Consider the following 24,725-nt stretch of genomic DNA (forward strand, 5'->3'; position numbering starts at 1 on the left):
CTAGAAACACAACTGATGTGTGATCGGTTCTCTTTCAAATAGACTAGACAAAAAGTGATGAACATGCACCCACATTCTTGCTGCTTTCAAGAGTTCCAGATTTGTCTTTTTGTAAGCAGCACCGGTTCCTTTCGCTTTAATCATTCTTTGAACAGATTATTTATGAGTCTAATGTTAACCGTATGTGTGTGATCATCCTTTCATTATCACACGGTATGTTTTTTTTACCTGCTTTCTTTGCGTTAATATGGTTTAATTATCATTTTTTACAATAACATTCCTTTAATAAGAGATTAACTCCCCATTTATGTGTAGTTAACTGGTGATCTGGGACCTTTAGCCAGGACAGATTACTGTGCGTATGTTTTGTTAAATAAAAAGTATAGTAAACAGCTATATTTTGCTTGTTTTGACACATTTTAAAATTTGTGGCTAAGAAATAATTAATTGTTTATGTTTGGTGTGGTCAGAGATAAATTTGGTAAATCCTTCATTTTGAGCTCTGAAATTATGTGAAATAAAAACTATTTGTAATACTATGAAACCATGACCCATTTGCTGATGATTATTGAGCAAGCTCATACACGACACATAAAAAGTGAAATGAACGAGGAGGCGTGTGGAGATAACGCAAAATCTAAATCAAGTAATTTTACTGTGTCAAAGTCATATTTATGCATATAAAATATATTTTCCCAACAGTAAAATTGTGGTTAGTGAAAATGGCGAGTGGCTAGTAATCTTGGAAAACTACTAGCCACAGTCGCTGGTGATCAAAAAAGTTAATGTCAAGCCCTGATTATAAGTAGACTGTTAGGTTGGGGTTAGTGTAAGTTGACATGCACTTGCAAAGTTTCTTATAGTCAGTTAAATGTCTGTTGAAGGAGCATATCAACAGATAATAAGCAGACAGTCTACTAATACTCAAATGGACCACCAAGCCAACATTATTATATATAATTATTTCAGAAAGTCTCATTTATCATTCATAAAGTGAAAAACTTCTTTTTATTTCTTAAGATATTTTATGTTTTGATTTATAAATTTGCGAGATTCACCTGAAAAGAAAAAATACTAAACACAATCATTTTAAAATGGAAGCAAACAAACTGGAACAATTTTAAATGCAAATAACTATGTTTGTGGTTGTTTCCGTGCAGGAATAACTTTCTCTAAAAGTCCAGAAGAGGGTGCAGTTATTACCACAGAACCTGATGTTTCTCAAAGAGCAGCACAACAAGAGGTTACATTGAGCCTTGAATCCACACAGGTAAAATAATTTGTCGTTTTAAAAATTATTTAAGAAGCAGATTCATTAAAACAGGAACATGATTATGATTAGTATGTCTTTTTTCCATAGGCAGGCAAAGATACCTCTCCAGTTGTTTCTGAAGACGACTCCAGACCGAATACTGTGGTCATGTTAGATGAAGAACAGAACAGAACTGCTCCTGATGAAGCTTTTGGAGAGAGTAGTGTGAAACCTTCAAGATGTGAATCTAAAGATGCACCTGAGGAACCCGCGTTTATACTGTCTCTCACAGAAATCCCACCCACTTTACAACTGGGGGCATGTCCTAGGGCAGAGCCCCTCCCACCGACAACGGAGCCCGAGTCGCATTCTCATGGTCAAAGGTAACGTTTGCTTTAAACTATTATCTCATGTCATAAAATGAACAATCAACATAATCATAAAAATATAAACAGGAGGATTTAAGAAAGCTCAATTCTTCGGTTGATAAAATGAATACAGATTCAAGTTGCCTTTTTCAGTCTAAACTACATTGCCTTCATGTCCTTCCTCTTGTGTTTAGTTTTAATTTTTTCTCCTATTCCTCTTTATTCCAGTGTGAAAGAGAGCAAGGAGGTGTCTCACATTCTGCTCATGGATGCTTTAGTTCCTGTGTCCGAAGAAGAGGAGAGGGAAAGAGAAGAAGAAGACAAATCCAGGAGAGGACAATTGAAACGCAAGACACCATCCTCGACATCTCAGGAGGTAAAACATGTATCCTTTAGCACTATAGATGCTTTATAATAAGCTAATATGTGATTAATAATGAGGTCATTTTTGTCGTAGAGTACCAAAAGTGAGAGTCAAGCAGAACATTGTGGTGAGACCATTTTTAAACATCAAATATAAGTGAAATTAGGGCTGTGCAATATGACGATATATGTTGTATGGACGAAATCAGAAGTCTACTGTTTAATATTATGCTTATCATTTATTTCATGCTGTTACAAAATACATCGTTTGCAGTAATGTTTTTCAGAATTTATATGAGCCAGGGATGTGATAAAAACGCATTTCTGTATTTTTTTTGCTCAATGGGGCGACCCCTGTAATTAGCGTAAATCTGAAGTGTGGGGGGGGGGGGGGTGGGGCAGGGGGGTCTCGGTGACGTCTCTCGTCATCAAGGCTGAAGATCTATTTGATGGTTTGCACCTTCATTTTTCATCATTGTGCACAAGAATTAACTGCTTAATTTCGGACATCATTCAGGTATAATGATATTGTGTAGTCCTTTAATGTGCGCGTATGACAAAGCCGCTGACAATATGCAAGATTATGAAATCACTTTGAATGCGTGCGCGGCTGTGCCCTTTTTCCGCCCTCACATTTGCATGTAACGACCAGGTGCACTCTATGTACATTATAAATAAAGCCAGGACGCACTTTTGTTATTATCCCCTGCAAATCATCTGTCCTGATGTCTTTTATTCAGTGCTTCAGCCTAGCACCTGGAATGTAATAACTGATATTGTCATGAAATTGTTTAGATGATAATACCAATTTATAACAATATATTTTATAATTAAAACCCAATAATATCCATCTGCAGGCCCGCAGAACCACACATGTTTCCGGCACACACAATCCAGCACACACCATCTAGGCAAACCATATATGGTTACGACGGATGTTAATGTTATTACCGTCTTGGACATCATCAGCAATATAATTTTATATATATTGTTAATAAATATTGTACACAATAAACAATTACTATTTCACAAATATTGTGATCGAGACGGGCGAATGGGGAGTGCTGTTTCCGATCGCTATTCAATATAATAGACTGAACTTTTTTCTATCAGTCATCATAGATGATCAGTCATTATTATCTGACAGAGACGAATATCGCAGATACTCATTTGCTGGCCTTGGTGAACGATCTAAATTGGACAGGTTTCATTTATTTAATGGATTCATTTATCTTGAAGCAAATAATAGTAAGTTAGTATAGGCAAGAATACATCTTTACATGTAATAAAAATCTTTTTACATGTAATAAATGTAACTGTAAATTTAATACACTATATTAATATTTTACTCAAGCAATTTAATAGTATTTATTTGCTTAATTTTCTAATAACTTTTTTATTTATGATTTCCCACATTAAATACTGTAGTAATTTATAGTAAGCAATATATTGTTTTTAAACCATAAAGTACTGGTAATTTGTTGTAATTATAGTTTTTTGACTGTTAATAATTAATTAAAAATAATATGTATATATATTACTAACAGTTGCTACAGTTTAGTAAAACATAGTTTATAATCAGATAATCAGTTCAGTTAAGATAAAATAATATATAAACTATATTATATATTGTTTAAATGATTAACTATTGTAATTGATTTTAATGTGACACATTATTGTTTGCTTTTTATATTTTACAACAAAGCGATTTTAACCAAGTATGATAATATTAAGATCCTGAATCCTGAATTAGTTTATTACACTTAATCCTACAATTAGACGGTCTATTATGTTTTCTTTGTGAATGTGACACATGAATAAAGTCATAAGTGTTTAACCAATTATTTTTATTTACGTAATTTGAGTTCAGAAACTGCAGAGATGTTAAAATGGTCATTACGATATAATAATGATATAATGGCTGAAATGGGAAAGTATATTTGTGAAATTCAATAGGTGGTGATAATGCTCCTAAGGAGTTAGTTACCATATATGGTTTTCCTAGTTCATGTGTGCTAGATTGTGTGTGCCTGAAACATGTGGTTTTGCGGGTCTGCAGCTGGATATATCTCCAATAATCCTTAGAAAAAGCAAGGACTACGCTGAAGGAAAGGGAAAGTGATAAACTCTTATTAGCAACGTATTATAGCCTGTTTTTCAGGGTGGTATGTTAAAGTATATTAGGCTGCTTTGTTCACCTGGACTTAATATTTTTACAGTTCGAATTGTTGACTGACTTGTAGTTTATTCACCAAGTTGGAATGAAGTGTACTAAATTACAGGGAAAATTATATCCCTTGGACACAAGAGAACTAACCGCCGTCTCTCGTCTTCCTTTTTTGTCCTCGGCTGAGGAGCGCAATATTACACACCATTACGTGAATGCTGACAGAAACATGAATAATAGCTGTTCTGGCCTTTTGCTTGCTTGAGGTTGCGGAAGTGTGGTTGCGGGCTTCGTTTTCGAACGCACTTCACTCCATTTTATTTCTCTTGTTTATTAAAAAGCTAAAATACCAAAAACAAGTGCATCAAAATCAGGATATTACTTATATCAAAGTAAATGTGTTATAAGACAATAATCTATCACCAAACAGTACATGAAGTGGCCAAAAAATTGTGTCCGACACACTTCCGTTCTTCTGGCTTACCGCCGTTCCGTTTTCCACGCCTTTATGACGTTCACAATTAAATTGAAAAACAGAAATTAATGTTTAAACTAAATAAAATGCACTTTCAAAAAATGGCTACAACCACAGCATAGTGAGAAAGTTAAAATCTTGAAAGTGCAATGTTTACATTTTGCATTTTATTTAGCAATATTTTTGGGCTTGTAATTATTCATTTTTGAAAAGTGTTTTATATTTTACTATTATTTAATGTTTCTACATTTTTAAACAAACATTTGCCTTGACGTTCTAAATAAAGTGAGAAATATGATCACGTATGAATGAGTACATTTCTGAGTATATATTTTAATATGTAAAAAAGTAATAGTACTTTATACTTTATGTGGTCAAAATACTGTATATATACAGTTGAAGCCCCGTTTATTTTTCTCCCCAATTTCTGTTTAACAGAGAGCAGATTTTTTCAACACATTTCTAAACATAATAGTTTTAATAACTCATTTTTAATAACTGATTTATTTTATCTTTGTCATGATGACAGTAAATAATATTTGACTAGATATTTTTCAAGACACTTCTATACAGCTTAAAGTGACATTTAAAGACTTAACTAGGTTAATTAGCTTAACTAGGCAGGTAGGGTTAATTAGGAAAGTCATTGTATAACAATGGTTTGTTCTGTAGACTATCGAGAAAAAAAATAGCTTAAAGGGGCTCCAGAAGAAAAAATATTATCAGACATACTGTGAAAATTCTCTTGCACTGTTAAACATCATTTGGGAAATATTTAAAAAATAAAACTCATAATTCTGACTTCAACTGTATATATAAACTACTCATTAATTGAATTTACAGAAATGGTACTATAAATAATATATAATGTTATCAGGATATGAGCTTTTTGTCATATTGCTCAGCCCTAACAAAGTATAAACACATTGTCATTCTATATCATGTTGCTGTTTTATTTACCCTATTATTGTTTATATTAGTAGGGGAAGTTTCAGAAAGCCTTGTGGCAGAAGAGACCGATCAACATCTGGAAAAAAAAAGACAACCACCCGAGAGAACAAGGAGAGGTATGACATTATTTCTGTTATTCAACAGTTTGGGGTCAATATGGGTGGTTTTTTTCATTTCTTCTAAAAACGCTTAGCTGTGAGGACTTCCCCAAGTATTTAAAAAAGTGCAGAGTGCTCAGTGCTTCATCTAAAATGCACACTTGGTGGATCACTAAAGCTCACTTAAAGCCTTACAAAAAAAGACCAAAAAATGCTTCAGTGGACACATCTTAAGAGAAGTCTTTTATGCCCTCCAGGAAAAAACATCTTTATTTAGAGACATTATGAAAGTTCACTTTTAGATTAAATATATATTTGAAATCATAATTTAATTCTGTCATGGTAAAGAAATCTCTGCAGACATTTATGTCCAATTTTGATGGTTAAGAAACATTTCCACCATCGAGAACAGATGTGCTGCATAATCATATTTTAGAAACCATGTCACATCACATTTCTGTTTCTTTTTTTAATTAATAGAAGTTCAAGAGAAAACATTTATTTAAAAATATTTGAATATATTAATTTACAATCTTTTGTTAAATTACATTTTAAAGAAATTTATTTTGTAATGTAATAGTTAATGTAAAATAAAAGATTTTACTAGTCAATTAGGATTTATTTATTATTACAGTCTTAATGATTAATGATCCATTGATGCAAACCATTCATTTGAAACTGCTGATTAACATAGAAGCAAACTCTGATTCTTTGAATAATATCAGTAGCACATTTCCGATTGTGCTCATGAGCTGATAATCACTCTTATTTGTGTGATACTACTTAAATTAAGTTTTTAAATCTAAATTTAATTTTTTTGCAAACTGAGTGACATTAAAGTGGCTCGCACTTCAATACAACAACAATTATTACATTATTGTAGATGTTAAATATCACACAGGTGAACTCTCTCTTCTTTGTTCAGCAAAGCTGCAGGTTAAACCCATCCCTGTTATGAGAAGAAACACTCAAGGCACCAAAGAGGACACAACAGCTCTTACTTTAAAAGAAACTACCTCGTCATTACCAATTTCAACACCAGAGACGAGACCAGAGCAAACTGACCCCACTGTCATTTCTGCATCAGCAACCAGTGATAATATTCCTTCCTCTGGAGAGTCTGTCCAGGCAGATTCCTCTCAAGACATTATGGGACACGTGGATCTCCCAGTAAAAGAGACAGATGAGTTGGCTAGTGGATCAGAACCACAAGCTGCCACTCAAATCACGCCCGCAGCCACAAGTGGGCCACTTACAAGGTAAGTGTCTCCAAATATATTATGGTAATAGTACCTAATTTGATTAGCTGTTTGAAATATGGGTGGCGCGGTAGCTCAGTGGTTAGCCCTGTCGCCTCACAGCAAAAAGGTTGCTGGTTTGAGTCCCGGCTGGACCAGTTGGCATTTCTGTGTGAAGTTTGCATGTTCTCCCTGTGTTGGCGTGGGTTTCCTCCAGTTTCCCCCACAGTCCAAATACATGCACTATAAGTGAATTGGACTAAATTGGCCGTAGTGTGTGTGGATGTGAGAGTGTATGGGTGTTTTAAAGTACTGTGTTGTGGCTGGAAGGGCATCCGCTGCGCAAAACATATGCTGGAATAGTTGGCAGTTCATTCCACTGTGGCAACACCTGATAAATAAGGGATTGAGCCGAAGGAAAAATAACTGAGTTTGAAATATATATAAAAAAAAAACTTTATATTTTTGGGCAAAATTTTATGTCGTCTTCAGGCCTGGTAGAAGACCCAAAGGCTTCCTGTCCTTCATTTCTCCCAAAATTACACAAGGACCCCCAACACGTCATCGAGGGTCCAAACCAGCGGTCAACACTGCCCGTCCTGACAGAAAACAGGTAGCGGCTGCATCAACAAACCCTGGAAGAAAGCAAGCATTACCAACTCCTGCTTCCACCACTGAGGTATCACACAGTCTCCTATTTCACTGCATGCTTTTACAACCGCTTTGTGTATTTCTAAATATACATTGGATTTCATTCCTCCCTCTGATCAGCAGCGCTCAGAAGATGAGCCCACCAGTGTGTCAAAGTACTTTTTCAGCGACATCTTTACTGAAGTTGATGAACTAGAGGACATGGATTGAAGCAAACGGTTGGAATGATGAAGCAGGCCCAACACGCAAATAGCAATTGGCTGAATAAACATGTAAATATGTACATTTGTTAATAAGTACAGTGTTATCTTGGAAAAACTAAATGATGCAGTGAAAACATAACTCAATTTAAAAGGTTGTATCTTTCATCTTGTTTTATTTTTGTAAGGAATATAGATTGTTTTAAAAGTGAGTGTTAATTTCTATTATAATAATTAATGTAGATATGTTTTTGATACATTGGTGCTTTTCTCATTATGTAAAATGGCAGTACAGTGTCTGATTTTAACCTGAAGCTGTGAATTTTATTCCCATTTTATTTAATTTCTCTTTTCACTTCATTTTATTATTAAGGAAACCTTTTTTGCATGATTTGTTTTTGGAATAGCTTGCTGTTTTTAATTTATTTTATTCAAAGAACAGTTTTAAATCAAACCTCCATTTAAAAGAAAGCACTGTCTGTGTGTTTTGAGCTCCATGCTGCCTGTGTATGTTGGAATTTTAGCAGTTTTACACAGTTGTTGTAGCATTTTCAGCATTTAGTCACAAAGCCAGATCTTTGCTCAGTTTTATGATGTGCATATTGTATTTGAATTCAAATGTTTTTACAATGTGTTTTGTAAATATATTAATAAAAATGACTGTTATGTTGGTTTAAAAAAAATGTCAATTTTATTATTGGGTTTCAAAATAGAGTAGTGGGGTGGCATGGTGGCTGGTTCGTTGCTGGTTCGAGCCTCGGATGGGTCAGTTGGCATTTCTGTGTGAGTTTGTATGTTCTCCCTGTGTTGTCGTAGGTTTCCTCCAGGTGCTCCGGTTTCCCCCACAATCCAAAGACATGCGCTATAGGTGAATTGGGTAAGTTAAATTGTCTGTAGTGTATGTGTGTGATTAAGAGAGTGTATGGGTGTTTCTCAGTACTGGGTCATGGCTGGAAGAGCATCTGCTGTGTAAAACATATGCTGGATAAGTTGGCGCTTCATTCAGCTGTGGCAACCCCTAATGAATAAAGGAACTAACTGAGGGAAAATGAATGAATGAATGAAAACTGAGTGGCAAAATATTTTTTTAGCGGTCATTGTAGGACTGGTGGCCTAATCATATCAAATGTAGTGTAATGTGTATTTATATAGCGCATTTATCATGGTCATACACACATAGCGCTTCACAATCACGAGGAGGGTCTCTCCACACCACCACTGTGCAGCATCCACTTGGAAAATGCGACGGCAGCCACAGGACAAAGGCACCAGTGCCTCACCACACACCAGCTATTGGTGGAGTGGAGAGACAGTGGTCGAGCCAATTCGGTGGATGGGGATGATTGGAAGGCCATGATGGGTGTGTGCCCTTGATTGTCATAAGACATTTTAATATAGTGTTTTATGGTATTATGTGGTATTTTCACTGTATTTGGTTTAACTTTTTTCAAATTTAGCTGGAATATGCTTTTTTAATATGCATTCATTAACCGAAATGGGAAACATTTTACCTGAAATGTACATTTTTACTTATAAAAATGTGACAGGGCCTGACCTTTAAGCTTGGCCACTTCAAAAAAGTCCAAAAACAACCGTATAATCATACAATTCAATGATAGAAAGCATCCTTGATCACTGTCAGTTTCTCCTCCATCAAATGTCAGTTCCCCATAGCCTTAAGGTGTATGCACACATTTTGTTTCATTTAATGCAAATGTGACAGGACTGACAGAAACATGGGGACAATTGTAAAATAGTATTTATTTGTAGAATTTATTTATAATTTCATGTTTTTAATCAATTGATGTTAATGATAACAACCTAAATTTGCTATTTCTTAATTTTTTTTTTCTTCTAAATAACAGTTTTTGTCATAACAAAACTATTAAATCTGTTGTTCAATTGGTCTGAGGACAAGGACAATGACAGGGTTTGTAGCTACATTTGTAAAATTCTTTAATAAGGAACAAAATAGAAATCTCACCAAAATCAACCGGTCATCAGTCCATTTTAGAAATTTTTGGGATGAAATACGTTTTATTCACAATATTTATATTTCAGGGGCAGAAATGTACGTTTCTGGTAGAATGTCCCACATACTGACGTCTGTTCTTTTTAGTTTGCTATCGTTTCCTTGGCCCTAGCCTTTTTTTCCTGCAAAAAACCCTGATAAAATAGATTTTATGAACAAAAATAAGCTTATTATCATTCTGTCGTAAAACTGATCAATTAAACCAAACCATATACATATGTATATGTGTGTATATGCATTTTAATACTCAAAATATGACGTTCATGTATTTAATGTACAGTTATTGCCGTGCCCCATTTGTCACGTGTTACCTGTTACTTTTCTCAACGCACATCAGGTTGAACCAATCGTGCCAGTTTGCATTTACCACGTAAGGATATTTGAAGTGATTTTATAGACTTTGTTCGATTTGTCTACGTCAGGAGTTATTACTCGGAATTAACAGATTTAAATTACGATTTAATTTAGCGTGTAGATATGTATAAACGCCAAAAGAAATGTCCTAAAATTTTAACGCAAGTTAGCAATCGCCCTCTGATGGACAAGACTGTAGGTGCATCTCAAAGTTATATTATTGTCTAAATCACGACAATGGTGGCGCTGTTTTAAACGAGTCTACAAAACTCCAAGCACCACCCATCCCACAAACTGGGGAAAACACTCCCCGTTTATCCACAGCTGTTGCAACATGTCCAGTAGGATTTTATACAAATGACGCCTTTAAGACATTTATTTTAAGGCATTTAAAACGGGATTTACCTGTGTTTTAATGCAATAGTTAAACTTGGTGAACACTCGACCGCTTCGGTTGGTCGCTTGAGCTGGATTTTCCACATACAGTAATAATGTTCTGCAGAAACCAAAGCTCCAGAGCCACAGTGGCCCGCGGATCCGCGATGGAGATGGAGGTGAAGAGAGGTCGATTCCGGCTCAGCGTGTTGGAGGATTCGGCACAGGTGAGCGGCTTTACGCGCAGGCGCACAAACATCACTAACGCATCACAGCACTACTAAATATATATATTTATTTTTCTCAAATGTGTCTCGTTCATATCCCAAGAGACTTCATGGAGTTAGATCCTTGTTATGGTTTGTAAATATATTGTAATTGCCTCAGAAGTTTCTCGAAAAAGGCTCTAGGAGAATAAAACTAACAATGAGACCATTGTTTACATATAATGGGAGAAAAACGTGAACATGAGCTCTGTTTTATCTCATTGATGGGATTTAAAGGGATAGTTCACCCAAAGTGAACATTCACTCGACTTCAAGTGGTTAAACCTTTATGAGTTTCTTCTGTTGAACGTTTACAAGAAGATATTTTAAAGAACTGGAAACCGGTAACCTTTTCATCACAGCAATACTAAATATGTATGTATTTTATTGCTCAAATGTGTCTCATTCATATCCCAGGAGACTTTATGGAGTAAGATCCTAGTTATGGTCAGTGGTGTAAAGTAACAAATTACAAATACTCAAACTACTGTAATTGAGTAGTTTTTATCAGGAATTGTATTTTACTAAGTAGTTTTAACAATGTGTACTTTTACTTTCCCTTGAGTACATTTTGAGTGATGTATTCTTTTTACTCCGCTACTTTCCTTCAATCTGCAGTCACTACTTTATTTTTTCTTGTCTATGGGGATTAGAAAAAATCAGTCCTGTGATTCCTGCCCAATCAAATCGCACACAGAAGGTAATGTGCATCATAATGAACTACCTCAAGACATGGGGGATTTTATAATTGCAGCAAACTGTTTGGAAGCATTAAAAGTATCCAAGAGGATGTCCAAAATCGTCACATGCATTGACCCAGAGGCTGTTTAGATGCATGCCACTGATGAGAAAATGACGAATGTTTACTGTATGATGACTGAAATTGCGTCATGATGTCAGATTGATGTTGTACCCTAATGTCGTGGGGATGTTGCATTTTGTTTTTGGAAATGAAAATTGGGTTGAGGTCAGAACCCAATGTAAGGCCGACCTCAATGTCCAACGTCCAACCTAAAATCAACCAAATATCAACGTCTAATGATGTTACAGCTTGACGTTGTGTGGACGTTACCACTATGACATCTATCAGATGTTGGATTTTAGTTGCCGAATAACTCAATATGACGTTGGTTTAAGATGCTTGCACGACGATGAATGTTGGTCACTTTCTAACACAACCTAAAATCAACCAAATATCAATGTAATTTGACGTCGTTATTGGACATCAAAATATCTGTCTATAGACGCTGGCTAGACATTGAATTTTGGTCACCTGACATTATTACCTAAATCTAACATAATAATAGCATTTTATGATGTTAAGAGCACCCGCGACTTCTTAAAAGCATTGAAAAAGTTTTAAATTTGATAATCTCAATTTAAGGCCTTAATAGCCTTAAATTTGGTATACAAAGTCCTGAATTTCATTAAAAAGGTCTTATTTTATTCATTTATTTTTGCCTTTGCTAGGACTAAGTTCTCACAAAATTGTTACTAATGTAGGCTAATTAAAAGATAATAAGATGACGAAAAGTAAGCAGTTGGACCTTCGTATTCGCTACTGGGTGGACGACGATTAAATATAACTAATAATTGAAATAAAATGTTTTATTTAATTTAAGTAGCCCACTTATACATAATTATTTTCTAGAGTTCAAAATTTATACAGATTTGACATTTTCCCCTTATTCTTCTGTTGGAATTGGTACAAAGTTGGCGTTAAATTTCATTTGAAATGTTATTAAAAAGGTCTTAAAAAGCCTTGAATTTCATTTGGAGGATCCCGGGGGTACCCTAGATGTTGCGTACCTGCTGGGCCAACGCAATCTCACAGCAATTTGTAACTTTTTGATGTAGTGGCTAATTCATACAATTTAGTACAATTTGCTCATCACCCAATGACAGTTGGGTTTAGGGATGGGGTTAGGTGCCATGCCTCCTTTTTAAAATCCTATAATTTCATACGACTGAACTCTTATGAATTCCTACGAATTAGCCACTAAACCGACAAAACTTAAAATACTTATGTTTCTTGTAAGATTAGCCTGGCTGGGCAATAATAACTAAATGTACTACAGAATATTACGTTTACACACATCAACAAATTACATGTAAATGCATCAGCTTTTTACAGCGTAATACTCGCTACTCTTGAGTACTTTTAAAAGGTCTTTTAAAAGATTTTTACTCATACTTTGAGTAATATTTACGACACATACTTTTACTCTACTTGAACTACATTTTTAGGCAAGTAATGGTACTTTTACTTATGATTTTTCAGTACTCTTTTCACCACTGGTTATGGTTTATAAATATATATTGTAATTACCTCAGATGTTTCTTAAAAAATGCTCTAGAAGAATTTTCTTCAAGAATTCTAAAAGAAAAACATGAATATGAGCTCTGTTTCATCTCATTGATGGGATTTAAAGGGATAGTTCATCCAAAATGAACATTTACTCACCTTCAAGGGGTTAAACCTTTTATGAGTTATGAGATATTCTGAAGAATGCCGGTGACCTGTCACCATTTACTTTACAGGTATTTTCATTCCTACTATAGATTCATTCATTCATTTTCTTTTCGGCTTAGTCCCTTTATTTATCTGGGGTCGCTACAGCGGAATGAACCGCCAACTTATCCAGCATATGTTTTACGCAACCGATATGTATTACCCTTCCAGCTGCAACCCATCACTGGAAAACATCCATACACATTCATTCACACACATACACTACTGGTAAGTTACTTTATTTACGGCCATTTATTCATTTCACCTCTTTGGAATTGTAGGGGAAACCGGAGCACCCGGAGGAAACCCACATGAACATATAAACTCCACTCAGAAATGCCAACTGACCCAGCCAAGGCTCGAACCAGCGACCTTCTTGCTGTGAGGCGATCGTGCTACCCACTGCGCCACCGTGCAGCCCCCTACTATAGATGTTACTAAAGAAAGAAACTTAAAGTGAAGAGAGAGTAAATGGTGAGAGAATTTGCATTGATGGGTGAACTTTAAGCACAGATTTGGCTATTGTTAAATTTGAATTTGACTTTCAGTATAACAATAGTTTACATAATGATCTTGTTAGACATGTTTAGACCAAGAATGTCAACATTTTTACACATTTTTTTACACTTCATACTACAAGTTTTTACCAATCTGTCATCTGAAGTTCAACAATCTGTTAACAGAGTTTCAGATGGATGTCATTTCAATCTAAAATATTTCTGATTATATTCTTCTGAGATGCAAGCAACGCTTTTTTTCTACTTTTAAAGCAGTTTCATTGTCAGTTTTTTTTCCTCCAATGTAATGGGCTATATGCACAGCAAGTGTTTTTAACCCACCAATAAGCTACGGTGAAAGGTTAAAGTGACTATTTTCAATTTCATAAGGTTCCTTGTACAGCATCGATAATGTAGTTTACTTAATATATATAATCAGATAAATAGGCTTAAGCATTCATGTAATTGTTCAAATGTAAAACAAGATGAAAGAATGTTTAAACGTAAGGCAAGCACCGACAGGAGCAGCAGGCGAGAGCAGAAGCTCTATTTTTATTTTTTATAAGACATTGCACAGATCAATGGATTTTAATGCAGTGCTTCTTGTCCAATCTAAGACGCAGTGAATATCATTGATTTTAAAGAAACCAGATATTAACAGTGGCGATTTTATAATAGCCTGACAGCTCACTGGAAGCTTGAGCTGGCTTATTTAAAATGAAAGTCCCTGTGCATATAGGGTTGGAAAAAACTGCCATTGCAAAGTTTTCTTTTTTCTTTTTTTTTTTTGCTATATATGTTGCGATATGAATAAAATTTCACAAGATGACTCTATTTGGATTCATGAATTGAGTGAATTCATAATTTTACATTTCTTCAGATGATTTTTTAGGGGAGTATATATATATATATATATATATATATATATATATATATATATATATATATATATATATATATATATATATATATATATATATATATATATATATATATGTATATATATGTATATATGTGTATATATATATATGTGTTTGTTTGTTTGTTTGTTTGTTTTAGCACAAAGTACCAAACTTTATAATTTCTTGTCCAAATACTTCAAATTCACTTGAAATAGCTTGAGATTCTGCAATATGACTATTGCAGATTGACACATTGCGATATTGATATAAACTATATAAAATAAAATAAATATCGTGCAGCCGTACTTTATAGCAATATTCATGTTTGTTTTTATTTATCTAAAGCAACTGTAGACGGTAACACAAATTATCCAAAATAACTGAGCACTTTGAGCAATAAAACTCTTCTAACATCATGGCCATATACTTTACAACTAAACAATGACGCACTGACAGTTTTATTACTGCTGTTCCTCTGGCCAGGAGTTTAGAGTTATGAAATTAGCCCATTTGCTGTTTTCATGTATGTTAACAACAGACAAAAAGCTGTTTAAATGGATCTCGGCCGCAGACATGACCCTGAGGGAGTTTCAAGTCACTGAACAATGCTTTCAATGAGCGATGGGAATTTAGCAAGGGGCAGCATCATTAGTCAGGGACAAATAGTTTAAGATCGAACACATTTTTGCTCTTCAGTGGAAGTGTGCCGAGATCAATCTTCAATGAGTGCTTTTGTGCACTCATCCTCACACCACAGTGTCCTCTGTACAAGAGAATTTCAGAGGAAGATTCTGGACAATTTCATGATAGTGGAATACACAAAATGGCCACTAAACACATAACATCAGTCATTATGGAGGGTTCACGTTTGACAGGACTGGTTCAATTAAAGTGAACTCTATTGTGATGCATACTATAAATCTATTGTGATACATACTCTAGTGTGCACCCTGTCAAAAATATTGATAAATATTGATACTGAAATATTTAAAGTGATGCAATCTCGGACTCTCTCTTTTCATCAGCAGGGAGATAAAGAATTAATAATATTAAGATTTTAGCACTTTTGTTTGAATCAGAAAATAAGATGAGATTGCACTAATTTATTATTATTTTTTTTTGTAATTTATTGCCTCTTGGACTTAAAGAGCCCATATTATGAGTTTTTTATAATAACCTTCAATGTGGTGTGTAAGTGAAGTGAAATATCCAGCTAAGGCTTAAATCTGAAAGTGCACCGTGTTAAAAACTATTGATTCATCTGTAAAAGAGTCGACTCATAGTGATTCGAAGGAATTGCTGCCGTAACAAGTCTTTAGCCTTGCCAGACCCAGGAAAATTGAAACCCCCTGCCCTGCCCACAAACACTTTAGAAAGAAAAAGAGGAAGACTGACATTGAAGCAGATCCCGGTTGAATCATGCCGTGAAGATGCTGTGCTCTGAAGTGTGAGGAAAAGTTAGTGTTATTATTGTTATTAAAATGGTTGCCTCCTTGTTTTCTCTAGCTTGCAAATTATATATTTCATTGTGTTTTGTTACTTGTAACCGCTAGTACTGTATCTGGTAACTCTTTATATTCTCATATTGTGTCTAAATCCACGTTGAAAATGCGACGCCGCTTTGTTTATGGATTTAAATGCGTTTGTGAGCTCGCAATCCTCTGCCGTTTGCCGTTTATTCAGTATTAATAACAATGTTATTATTTGGGTTAGAGTTAAGAGTATATGCTGGTGTTTAACTGCATTGCTTTACTGCATTCCTGCATTGGGCTCTCACATACTCTCTGCTACTTCATAGCCATGGTGGGTATTTCTCTCTATCTCACGCTGAACGCAGTCAACCAATCACAACAGGCTGGGTCATCGGACCAGATTAGCATCGTGCTAAGGAAGGATTTGGGAACAAACGAATCATATGGGAGTCATTGGGATAATTAGGTAAATGCATATTATAAGACCATGAAAGTGTTTTATGACCTTGCATGCAAATCAGACTGTTGTTGGAGACCCCCAAAACCAAAAATATGACCCTTTTTAATGCATAATATGGGCTCTTTAAGGACTGCTGACGTACCTGGTATAGGCATTATGTGATTTAGTTATTTTTTCCAGGGTACATCATATGCATATTTTTAATGTTAGCTAATTTGCTCCCCATGGTATTGAAAATCGTATTGAATATTAATATTTTTAAGGGTATAGTTTTTATCAGTATCATGACAAAACTATTCCAAACAGGACCACTTAAATAAGAACCACTTCCAAAACACTGATATTTTGGGGTGTGTATGTGTGTATAATTTTTTTTATAGACAAAAAAAATCTACTGTTTCATCTTTTGCCCTATCATTTATATTGTGGTGTCACAAAAAGACATTATTTACGGTAATACTTTTTCATGATTTATATGAGTGCAATATTTCACGCCATTAATGGGATGCAGACAGAAACATCTCGTGATTTGAAAGTACAATATTTCTATTTTTAATTTTATTTTGCTTTGTTTTACATTGGACCTGTAATATTTAGTTTTTGAAATGTGTCTTTTATTGTATTAATATTTATTTTGTATTTCTAGATCTTTATCAAACATTTGATTTATATTTCTAAATAAATTGAGAAATATATCTTAAAAGAAAAAGAAATAGTCCTTTACATATCATTGTGTACAAACTATTAATTGATTGATTTTACAAGAATGTTACTATATTGTGATATATATTGTTATCAGGTAGGCATTGGACAATAACGGTTTTCAAGGTATACCACGGTTTGGAAGTCAAGGTTTTAAAACTGCCAAAATGTTCTGCTATACCGTTCCTATGGTATATGTAAGCTTTTTTATTTAGGTTTTTAACAGTATCTCCAGCAGAAAAGATATCCAAAGATGCTGTTTTAAATAGTAAGGAAATCATTGTTTTTGAAACAAATGAAGACAGCAGAAGTCAATGATTTATTTTCATTATTTAGCCTGACATGTTTACTGCTCCAAAATATATTAAATGTTTCTCAAAATAAAATATATTGTGTTCAATGGGGAAAAAAGTAGTTGTTTTACCCAGACATTTAAAAAGACTATATTTTGGAGCAGTTATCACAACACTGTGAAACCCTGATTTTCTATCCAAGGTTATCATACCTTCAGAATCTTATACCGGCCCATGCCTATTATCAGGATATAAGATGACTTGCAGTATATCGTGATATGAGATTTTTTTTTTAATCACTCAGCCCTAGTTTCTGTAAAAATATACTTTCTTAATTTTTACGAATCTTAAATTCTTCTTTTTTTTAAATAATTATTTTTAGGGGTTTTTACCTTTATTTGGGATAGGATAGTGGAGGTTACAGAGAGGAAATTATTGGGAGCAGAGAGGGGGAAGGGTCAGCAAAGGACCTCGAGCCAGGAATTGAACTTGGGTCGCCCAAGCAACATCGTGCTATATATTGACGCACTTAACCACTAGGCTATTGGCGCTGACCTTCATTACTTTTTTACTTTGAATGTTGACATCTTAATGGCATGTTGATTATGTTGATTGATACACTGTAAAAATTATATGATCAATTAGTCCTGACAGCATAGGTTTTTAAGTCATTGTAACTTATTCAAGTTAATCATGTTCTAACTTAATTTTATAAGTTATGCAAGCTGTTTTAAGTCAGTTTAACATAATATAAGTTTAATGAACTCATAAGGTTAATTTGATTCAGCATAAAATTTAAGGCAGCCAGAACTTTTTCAGTGTATAAATGTCTTGAAATCTGGTTAGATGGTAAACTGTCATTTGAAACTCACATAAATGAATTGCTCAAAAAGGTTAAAGCCCGGATTGGTTTTCTTTACAGAAGCAAATCTTCCTTTACACACTCTTCAAAGCAGCATTTGGTCCAATTAACAGTATTACTAAATGTGGATTATGGGGATTTAATTTACAGATCAGCTTCAAAAACTTTCCTTCATAAACTAGATATTATGTACCATGCAGCAATTCGTTTTGTTAATGGTGCGCCATTTAATACTCATCACTATCAACTGTATTCTTTATTGAATTGGCCTTCTCTTCAATCACGTAGACAAAATTATTGGTTTCTGTTCATTTACAAAACTCTTATTCACACACAAGTGGGAAAACTCCACTATATTTACAGTCACTTCTTAACATCCATAAAACATGTAGAAATCTTCCCTCTAGTAGTTTCATTAACCTTTGCATACCTAAAGTTTCCACTTCATTTGGTTGCTACTCTTTTCATCTTTCTGCTGCTGATGCTTGGACTCATCTGCAGCAGACCTTAAAGCTCAACACTTTCATTCCACCATCATCATTTAACAATTCATTCTAGTTAATAGTACAAGATCGCTGTGCTTGTTTTTAGTTTTTCCTTAGTTTTATATGTTTGTATCTGCATTTTTGAAATTGGTATTGTATTGTTTCCCTGCTGCTTTGTACTGTATCTGCTTTTTATGCTGCCTCTTGGCCAGGTCGTCATTGTAAATGAGAACTGGTTCTCAATTGACTTACCCGGTTAAATATAGGTTATTATTATCTTAACCCTATAAACTACTGCATCATATTTGATGCATGAAGAGCTGTAAATGATCAAAATAAGCACAACGTTGTTAAAATTACTTCAACTATAGCATTAGAAGAAAAATGCTAAACTATATTGATCACATATGACATCTTAATTTGTTCAAACAATCAGCTTTTGTTCTGTGATGCACAGTTTGTTTTTACCAGCATAAAATTACAGACCTTTCATTATAAAACACAAAAAGTAAAGAAACACTTTAGCAAAATGACAGAAAACAGCACAAAGGAAATAATCTGATAATTGAAAAAGCCTCTACAGTGCGTCTGGAAAGTATTCATAGCGCTTAATTTTTTCCACATTTTATTATGTTACAGCCTTATTCCAAAATGGATTAAATTAATTTATTTCTTCAAAATTCTACTCAAAATACCCCATAATGACAATGTGAAAAAAGAGTTTTTGAAATTTATTCAAAATAAAAAATACATAAGCGCTCACATCCTTTGCTCAATACTTTGTTGATGCACCTTTAGCAGCAATTACAGCCTCAAGTCTTTTTGAATATGATGCCACAAGCTTGTCACATCTGTCGTTGGGAATTTTTGTCCATTCCTCTTTGCAGTACCTCTCAAGCTCTATCAGGTTGGATGGGAGGCAACGATGTACAGCCATTTTCAGATCGTTCCAGCGATGTTCAATAGGATTTTGGTCTGAGATCTGGTTGAACTGCTCAAGAACATTCACTGAGTTGTTGTAAAGCCACTCCATTGATATTTTGGCGGTGTGCTTTGAAGCAGGTTTTCATTCAGGATGTCTCTGTACATTGCTGCATTTATCTTTCCTCTATCCTGATGAGTCTTCCAGTTCCTGCTGCTAAAAAACATCCCCACAGCATGATGCTGCCACCACCGTGCTTCACTGTAGAGATGGTATTAGCCTGGTGATGAGTGGTGCCTGGTTTTCTCCAAACGTAACGCCTGGCATTCACTCCAAAGAGTTCAATTTTAGTCTCATCAGACCAGAGAATTTTGTTTCTTATGGTCTGAGAGTCCTTCAGATGCCTTTTGGCAAATTCCAGGCGGAAGTGGCTTCCGTCTGGCCACTCTACCATACAGGCCAGATTGGTGGATTGCTGCACAGATGGTTTTCCTTCTGTAAGATTCTCCTCTCTCCACAGAAGAACGCTGGAGCTCAGACAGAGTGACCATCGCCTTCCTGACTAAGGCCCTTTTCCCTCGATTCAATTCAATTCAATTCAATTCACCTTTATTTGTATAGCGCTTATACAATGTAGATTGTGTCAAAGCAGCTTCACATAAAAGGTCACAGTAAATAGGAACAGTGTAGTTCAGTTTGTAGTGTTTAAGTTCAGTTCAGTTTAGCTCAGTTCAGTGTGGTTTAATAATCACTACTGAGAGTCCAAACACTGAAGAGCAAATCCAACGATGCGCGGCTCTACAGATCCTGAACCATGCAAGCCAGTGGCGACAGCGGAGAGGGAAAAAAAACTTCACTAAAGGCGGAAGTGAAGAAAAAAAACCTTGAGAGAAACCAGGCTCAGTTGGGCACGACCATTTTAATTTCTCCGCTGGCCAAACGTCTTGTGCAGAGCTGCAGTCTCAGTGGCTTACTCGATCACTTAGCTTAGATGGCCGGCCAGTGTCCTGTGGCCAGTCAGTGTCCAGAGTCCTGGTGATTCCCACTGTGCTCCTTGGAACTTTCAGAGCAACAGAAATTTTTCTGTAACCTACCCCAGCCTTGTGCCTCGAGACAATCCTGTCTCGGAGGTCTACAGACAATTCCTTTGTGTTCATGCTTGGTTTGTGCTTTGACATGCACTGTCAACCCTGGGACCTTATATAGACAGGTGTATGCCTTTTTCAAATCATGTCCAATCAACTGAATTTACCGCAGGTAAACTCCAATTAAGCTGCTGAAACATCGCAAGAACTTAGAGTTTCACACAAGGCTGTGAATACTTCTGTACATGTGATTTTTCAGGTTTTTTATTTTGAATAAATTTGCTTTTTTTCACATTGCCATTATGGGGTATTGTGTACAGAATTTTGAGGAAATAAATGAATTTAACCCATTTTTGGAATAAGGCTGTAACAAAAATGTGGAAAAAGTGAAGCGCTATGAATACTTTTCGAATGCACTGTAGGTTTGCAAATGCTCTGCAATTCAGTGTCATTATGTTGACATAAGCTTATTTCAAACTTTTTACCTTGCATTTGTGAAAGCGACACACAAATGTTATCAGTTTACAGCCAATTAAGCCCTTAAACTGTCCACAATATCTAATGTTTGTCTAATCAGTTACATCTCAAAGTCAGTGCAAATTGAGAATTAAATGCATTATAGTTGATGCACACTAACTCGTATCTCATTGCCAAAGCCCTCAATATTCTTCATTTATTAACCTCAACGTGCGGTTATTTGTGTTGATCTTAAAGCTCAAAACTTCTATCAGCTCTTACGTAACTGGGGCTCTTTACGTCACAGTTGAGAGGATGTGAAAAGATTTAAGAGGTTTTCTACCGGCTCACTATACACCGGCCATAAACAGAATGTGTTCAGAAATAGAAAAACAAACAGAGGGTTTTGTTCTGCTCTTTGTGTTTATTGCTGGCTGAATGTTGTCAGTGGCTCCTCTGGTTTTGCATATGTGCAGAGTGTGTGTTTGTGTGTGTGACCAGACAGGAGGCTGTGGTTGATCTGAATGCCTGTTTTGTTAGACATCGGTATGAATCTCAAAAGATAAAATTACAGCTGTTAAAGGAACAATATGTATGATTTTTCATTCAAATATAACTAAAAATGCTAGAATAGTGTATATTTTGCTGACTTTTGTACTTACATTTATGCCTCATAGAATGATCAAACCCAGAGAAATAAGTAATTTTAAGTGCTAATGCTAATGGCGTCACACACTATATATCTTCAGTTCAGTTTTATAGAAAACAGGGAAACAACAAAGACACCTTCATATGTTATGTGCTCTATTAGACTCTGAGTTTCCTGTAGGATGTCTCGTCAGTCTTTCAAAAGTCCCATAGTATGTAATACCGTCTACACTCACCGGCCACTTTTTTAGGTACACCTTACTATTACCGGTTTGGAGCCCTTTTGTCTTCAGAACTGCCTTAATCCTTCGTGGTATAGATTCAACAAGGTACTGGAAATATTCCTCAGAAATTTTGGTCCATATTGACATGATAGCATCACGCAGTTGCTGCAGATTTGTCGGCTGCACATTCATGATGCGAATCTCCATTCCACCACATCTCAAAGGTGCTCTATTGGATTGAGGTCTGGTGACTGTGGAGGCCATTTGTGTACAGTGAACTCATTGTCATGTTCAAGAAACCAGTCTGAGATGATTTGCGCTTTATGACATGGCACGTTGTTAATAATAATAATAATAATAATAATAATAATAATAATAATAATAATAATAATGCATTTTATTTAAAGGCGCCTTTCTTGGCACTCAAGGTCACCGTACAGGACAACAAGAACAGTCAATTCAAATAAAAACACAATAAAAGTCCATGTAATACAATAAATTTTTTTTTTTAAAGTGCAGTTGAGTTAAAGAGCGTAGGCTGTTCAAATGGGTTTTGTAAAAGAGTTTAAATTACAGAGATCAGGAGGAAATGAATTCTAAAGTTGAGGAGCAGAGTGGCTGAAGGCTCTGTTACCCATGGTGACAAAGTGGACAGGGGTAACAGTGAGGTGAATGGAAGAAGACCTGAGTGTATGAGAAGGTGTGGTGATAATTTAACAGTGAGAAATATTTTATCTATAATTCTGAAAAAGATGGGGGGCCAGTGAATCTGTTGTAGAATGGGTGTGATGTGACAGATAAAGGTTTTTTTTGTGTGATAATACGGGCTGCAACCAGTTTTGTACCAGATGTAATTTATGAAGGGTTTTATTAGGGAGGCTAAACAGAAGGGAATTACAGTAGTCTGAACATCACAGCAGAAATCGAGACCTGGCAACGTTTTTCCAATCTTCTTTTGTCCAATTTTGCTGAGCCTGTGTGAATTGTAGATTCAGTTTCCTGTTTTTAGCTGACAGGAGTGGCACCCAGTGTGGTCTTTTGCTGCTGTAGTCCATCTGCCTCAAGGTTCAATGTGTTGTGCATTCAGAGATGCTCTTCTGCATACCTCGGTTGTAGCGAGTGGTTATTTGAGTTACTGTTGCCTTTCTGTTAGCTCCAATCAGTCTGGCCATTTTACTCTGACCACTGGCATCAACAAGGCATTTGCACCCACAGAACTGCCACTCACTGGATATTTTCTCTTTTTAGCACCATTCTCTGTAAACCCTAGAGATGATTGTGCATGAAAATTCCAGTAGATCATCAGTTTCTGAAATACTCAGACCAGCCCATCGGGCACCAACAACCATGCCACGTTCAAAGTCACTAAAATCACCTTTCTTCCTCATTCTGATGCTCAGTTTGAACTGCGGCAGATCGTCTTGACCATGTCTACATGCCTAAATGCATTGAGTTGCTGCCATGTGATTAGCTGATTAGAAATTTGCATTAACGAGCAGTTGGACAGGTGTACCTAATAAATTGGCCGGTGAGTGTAAATAAATAACATTTCTTTTAAAAACAAAAGTTGCTTCGCATAATTCATGTTCCGAACTTTATAACTTCCTTTAAAGCATAGTTACACTGCAGAATGTTTTTTTTCTTTAGTGTAACTCTTTTGTGTTCAACAAAATAAATAAATTCATGAATGTTTTAGAACCAGTTGAGTGTGAGTAAATGGTGAGAGAATTTTCATTTTGGGGTGAGCTGTCCCGTTAAGGGAACAAAGTGAGCATTGATGATCCTTGATTTTCACAGTGCATTGTGGGACCTTTGAGGGAGCAAACATTTTCAGTGCACTGATTGAGACTCCTTGTTCAGTGCCCTAACTACTGAATAAAGCAGCTGATTGAGACGCACCCTTCATTTGTTTTTGCACAAATCCACAAGTGTGGTAATTCAAGTCAGCTGGTCATGTGACAAAATTAACCCAATGTAAGAAGAGGTCTTATGATAATCTATACAAACGGCTTAACATACCTAGGACTAAACCGCAACACTGAATAAAGTTTCTGGAGCTAAATCTAAATATGCTAAAGATAACTGACCTCAAGTGAACTTAAATACAAACATAATAGACGTGTTTCTGGCCTTCATGGCTTATGAGATTTTGATGGCAGTATCATGCGATGAGGGTCAAGAACAAGCTGAAACCCAATGAAAGATGTTCTGGTTCAAGAAGTCAGTCTTAAACATCAATTGGCATAATTTTTATTTTATTGCATTCTAATTTATTGTATATTTAACATTTAAAGGGATAGTTCACCAAAAATGACAATTCTGTCACAATGTATCCATCTTCTACTTGTTGTTTGAGTTTCTTCTGTTCAACACAATTGGTATGATATACTGAAGGATGTTGGGAAAAAACAGCCA

At 35.3% G+C, this 24,725-nt stretch overlaps 2 protein-coding genes across 7 annotated transcripts in view; both read left to right on the forward strand.

Annotated features, from left to right (window-relative positions):
• The window catches only part of zgc:162472 (uncharacterized protein LOC553495 homolog), a 31,643-nt gene extending 23,214 nt beyond the window's left edge, over window positions 1–8,429 (forward strand). For 5 of the 6 annotated variants that reach the window (XM_056446416.1, XM_056446422.1, XM_056446421.1 and 2 more), the window contains 8 exons: window positions 1,161–1,270; window positions 1,361–1,635; window positions 1,849–1,996; window positions 2,078–2,111; window positions 5,606–5,692; window positions 6,600–6,933; window positions 7,405–7,591; window positions 7,684–8,429. In XM_056446416.1, the coding sequence (XP_056302391.1) occupies window positions 1,161–1,270; window positions 1,361–1,635; window positions 1,849–1,996; window positions 2,078–2,111; window positions 5,606–5,692; window positions 6,600–6,933; window positions 7,405–7,591; window positions 7,684–7,773 (1,265 nt within the window). In that variant the 3' untranslated portion in view covers window positions 7,774–8,429. The remainder of the gene's footprint in view (window positions 1–1,160; window positions 1,271–1,360; window positions 1,636–1,848; window positions 1,997–2,077; window positions 2,112–5,605; window positions 5,693–6,599; window positions 6,934–7,404; window positions 7,592–7,683) is intronic. The other variant, XM_056446420.1, reaches the window with a different exon arrangement.
• A 2,027-nt stretch (window positions 8,430–10,456) lies between these two features.
• rtknb (rhotekin b) overlaps window positions 10,457–24,725 on the forward strand; it is a 57,223-nt gene continuing 42,954 nt past the window's right edge. The window contains exon 1 of the mRNA XM_056447065.1: window positions 10,457–10,751. Within this exon, the coding sequence (XP_056303040.1) occupies window positions 10,641–10,751 (111 nt within the window). The 5' untranslated portion in view covers window positions 10,457–10,640. The remainder of the gene's footprint in view (window positions 10,752–24,725) is intronic.

This window comes from Danio aesculapii, chromosome 21, assembly GCF_903798145.1.
Source record: "Danio aesculapii chromosome 21, fDanAes4.1, whole genome shotgun sequence".
Taxonomy (NCBI): Eukaryota; Metazoa; Chordata; class Actinopteri; order Cypriniformes; family Danionidae; genus Danio; species Danio aesculapii.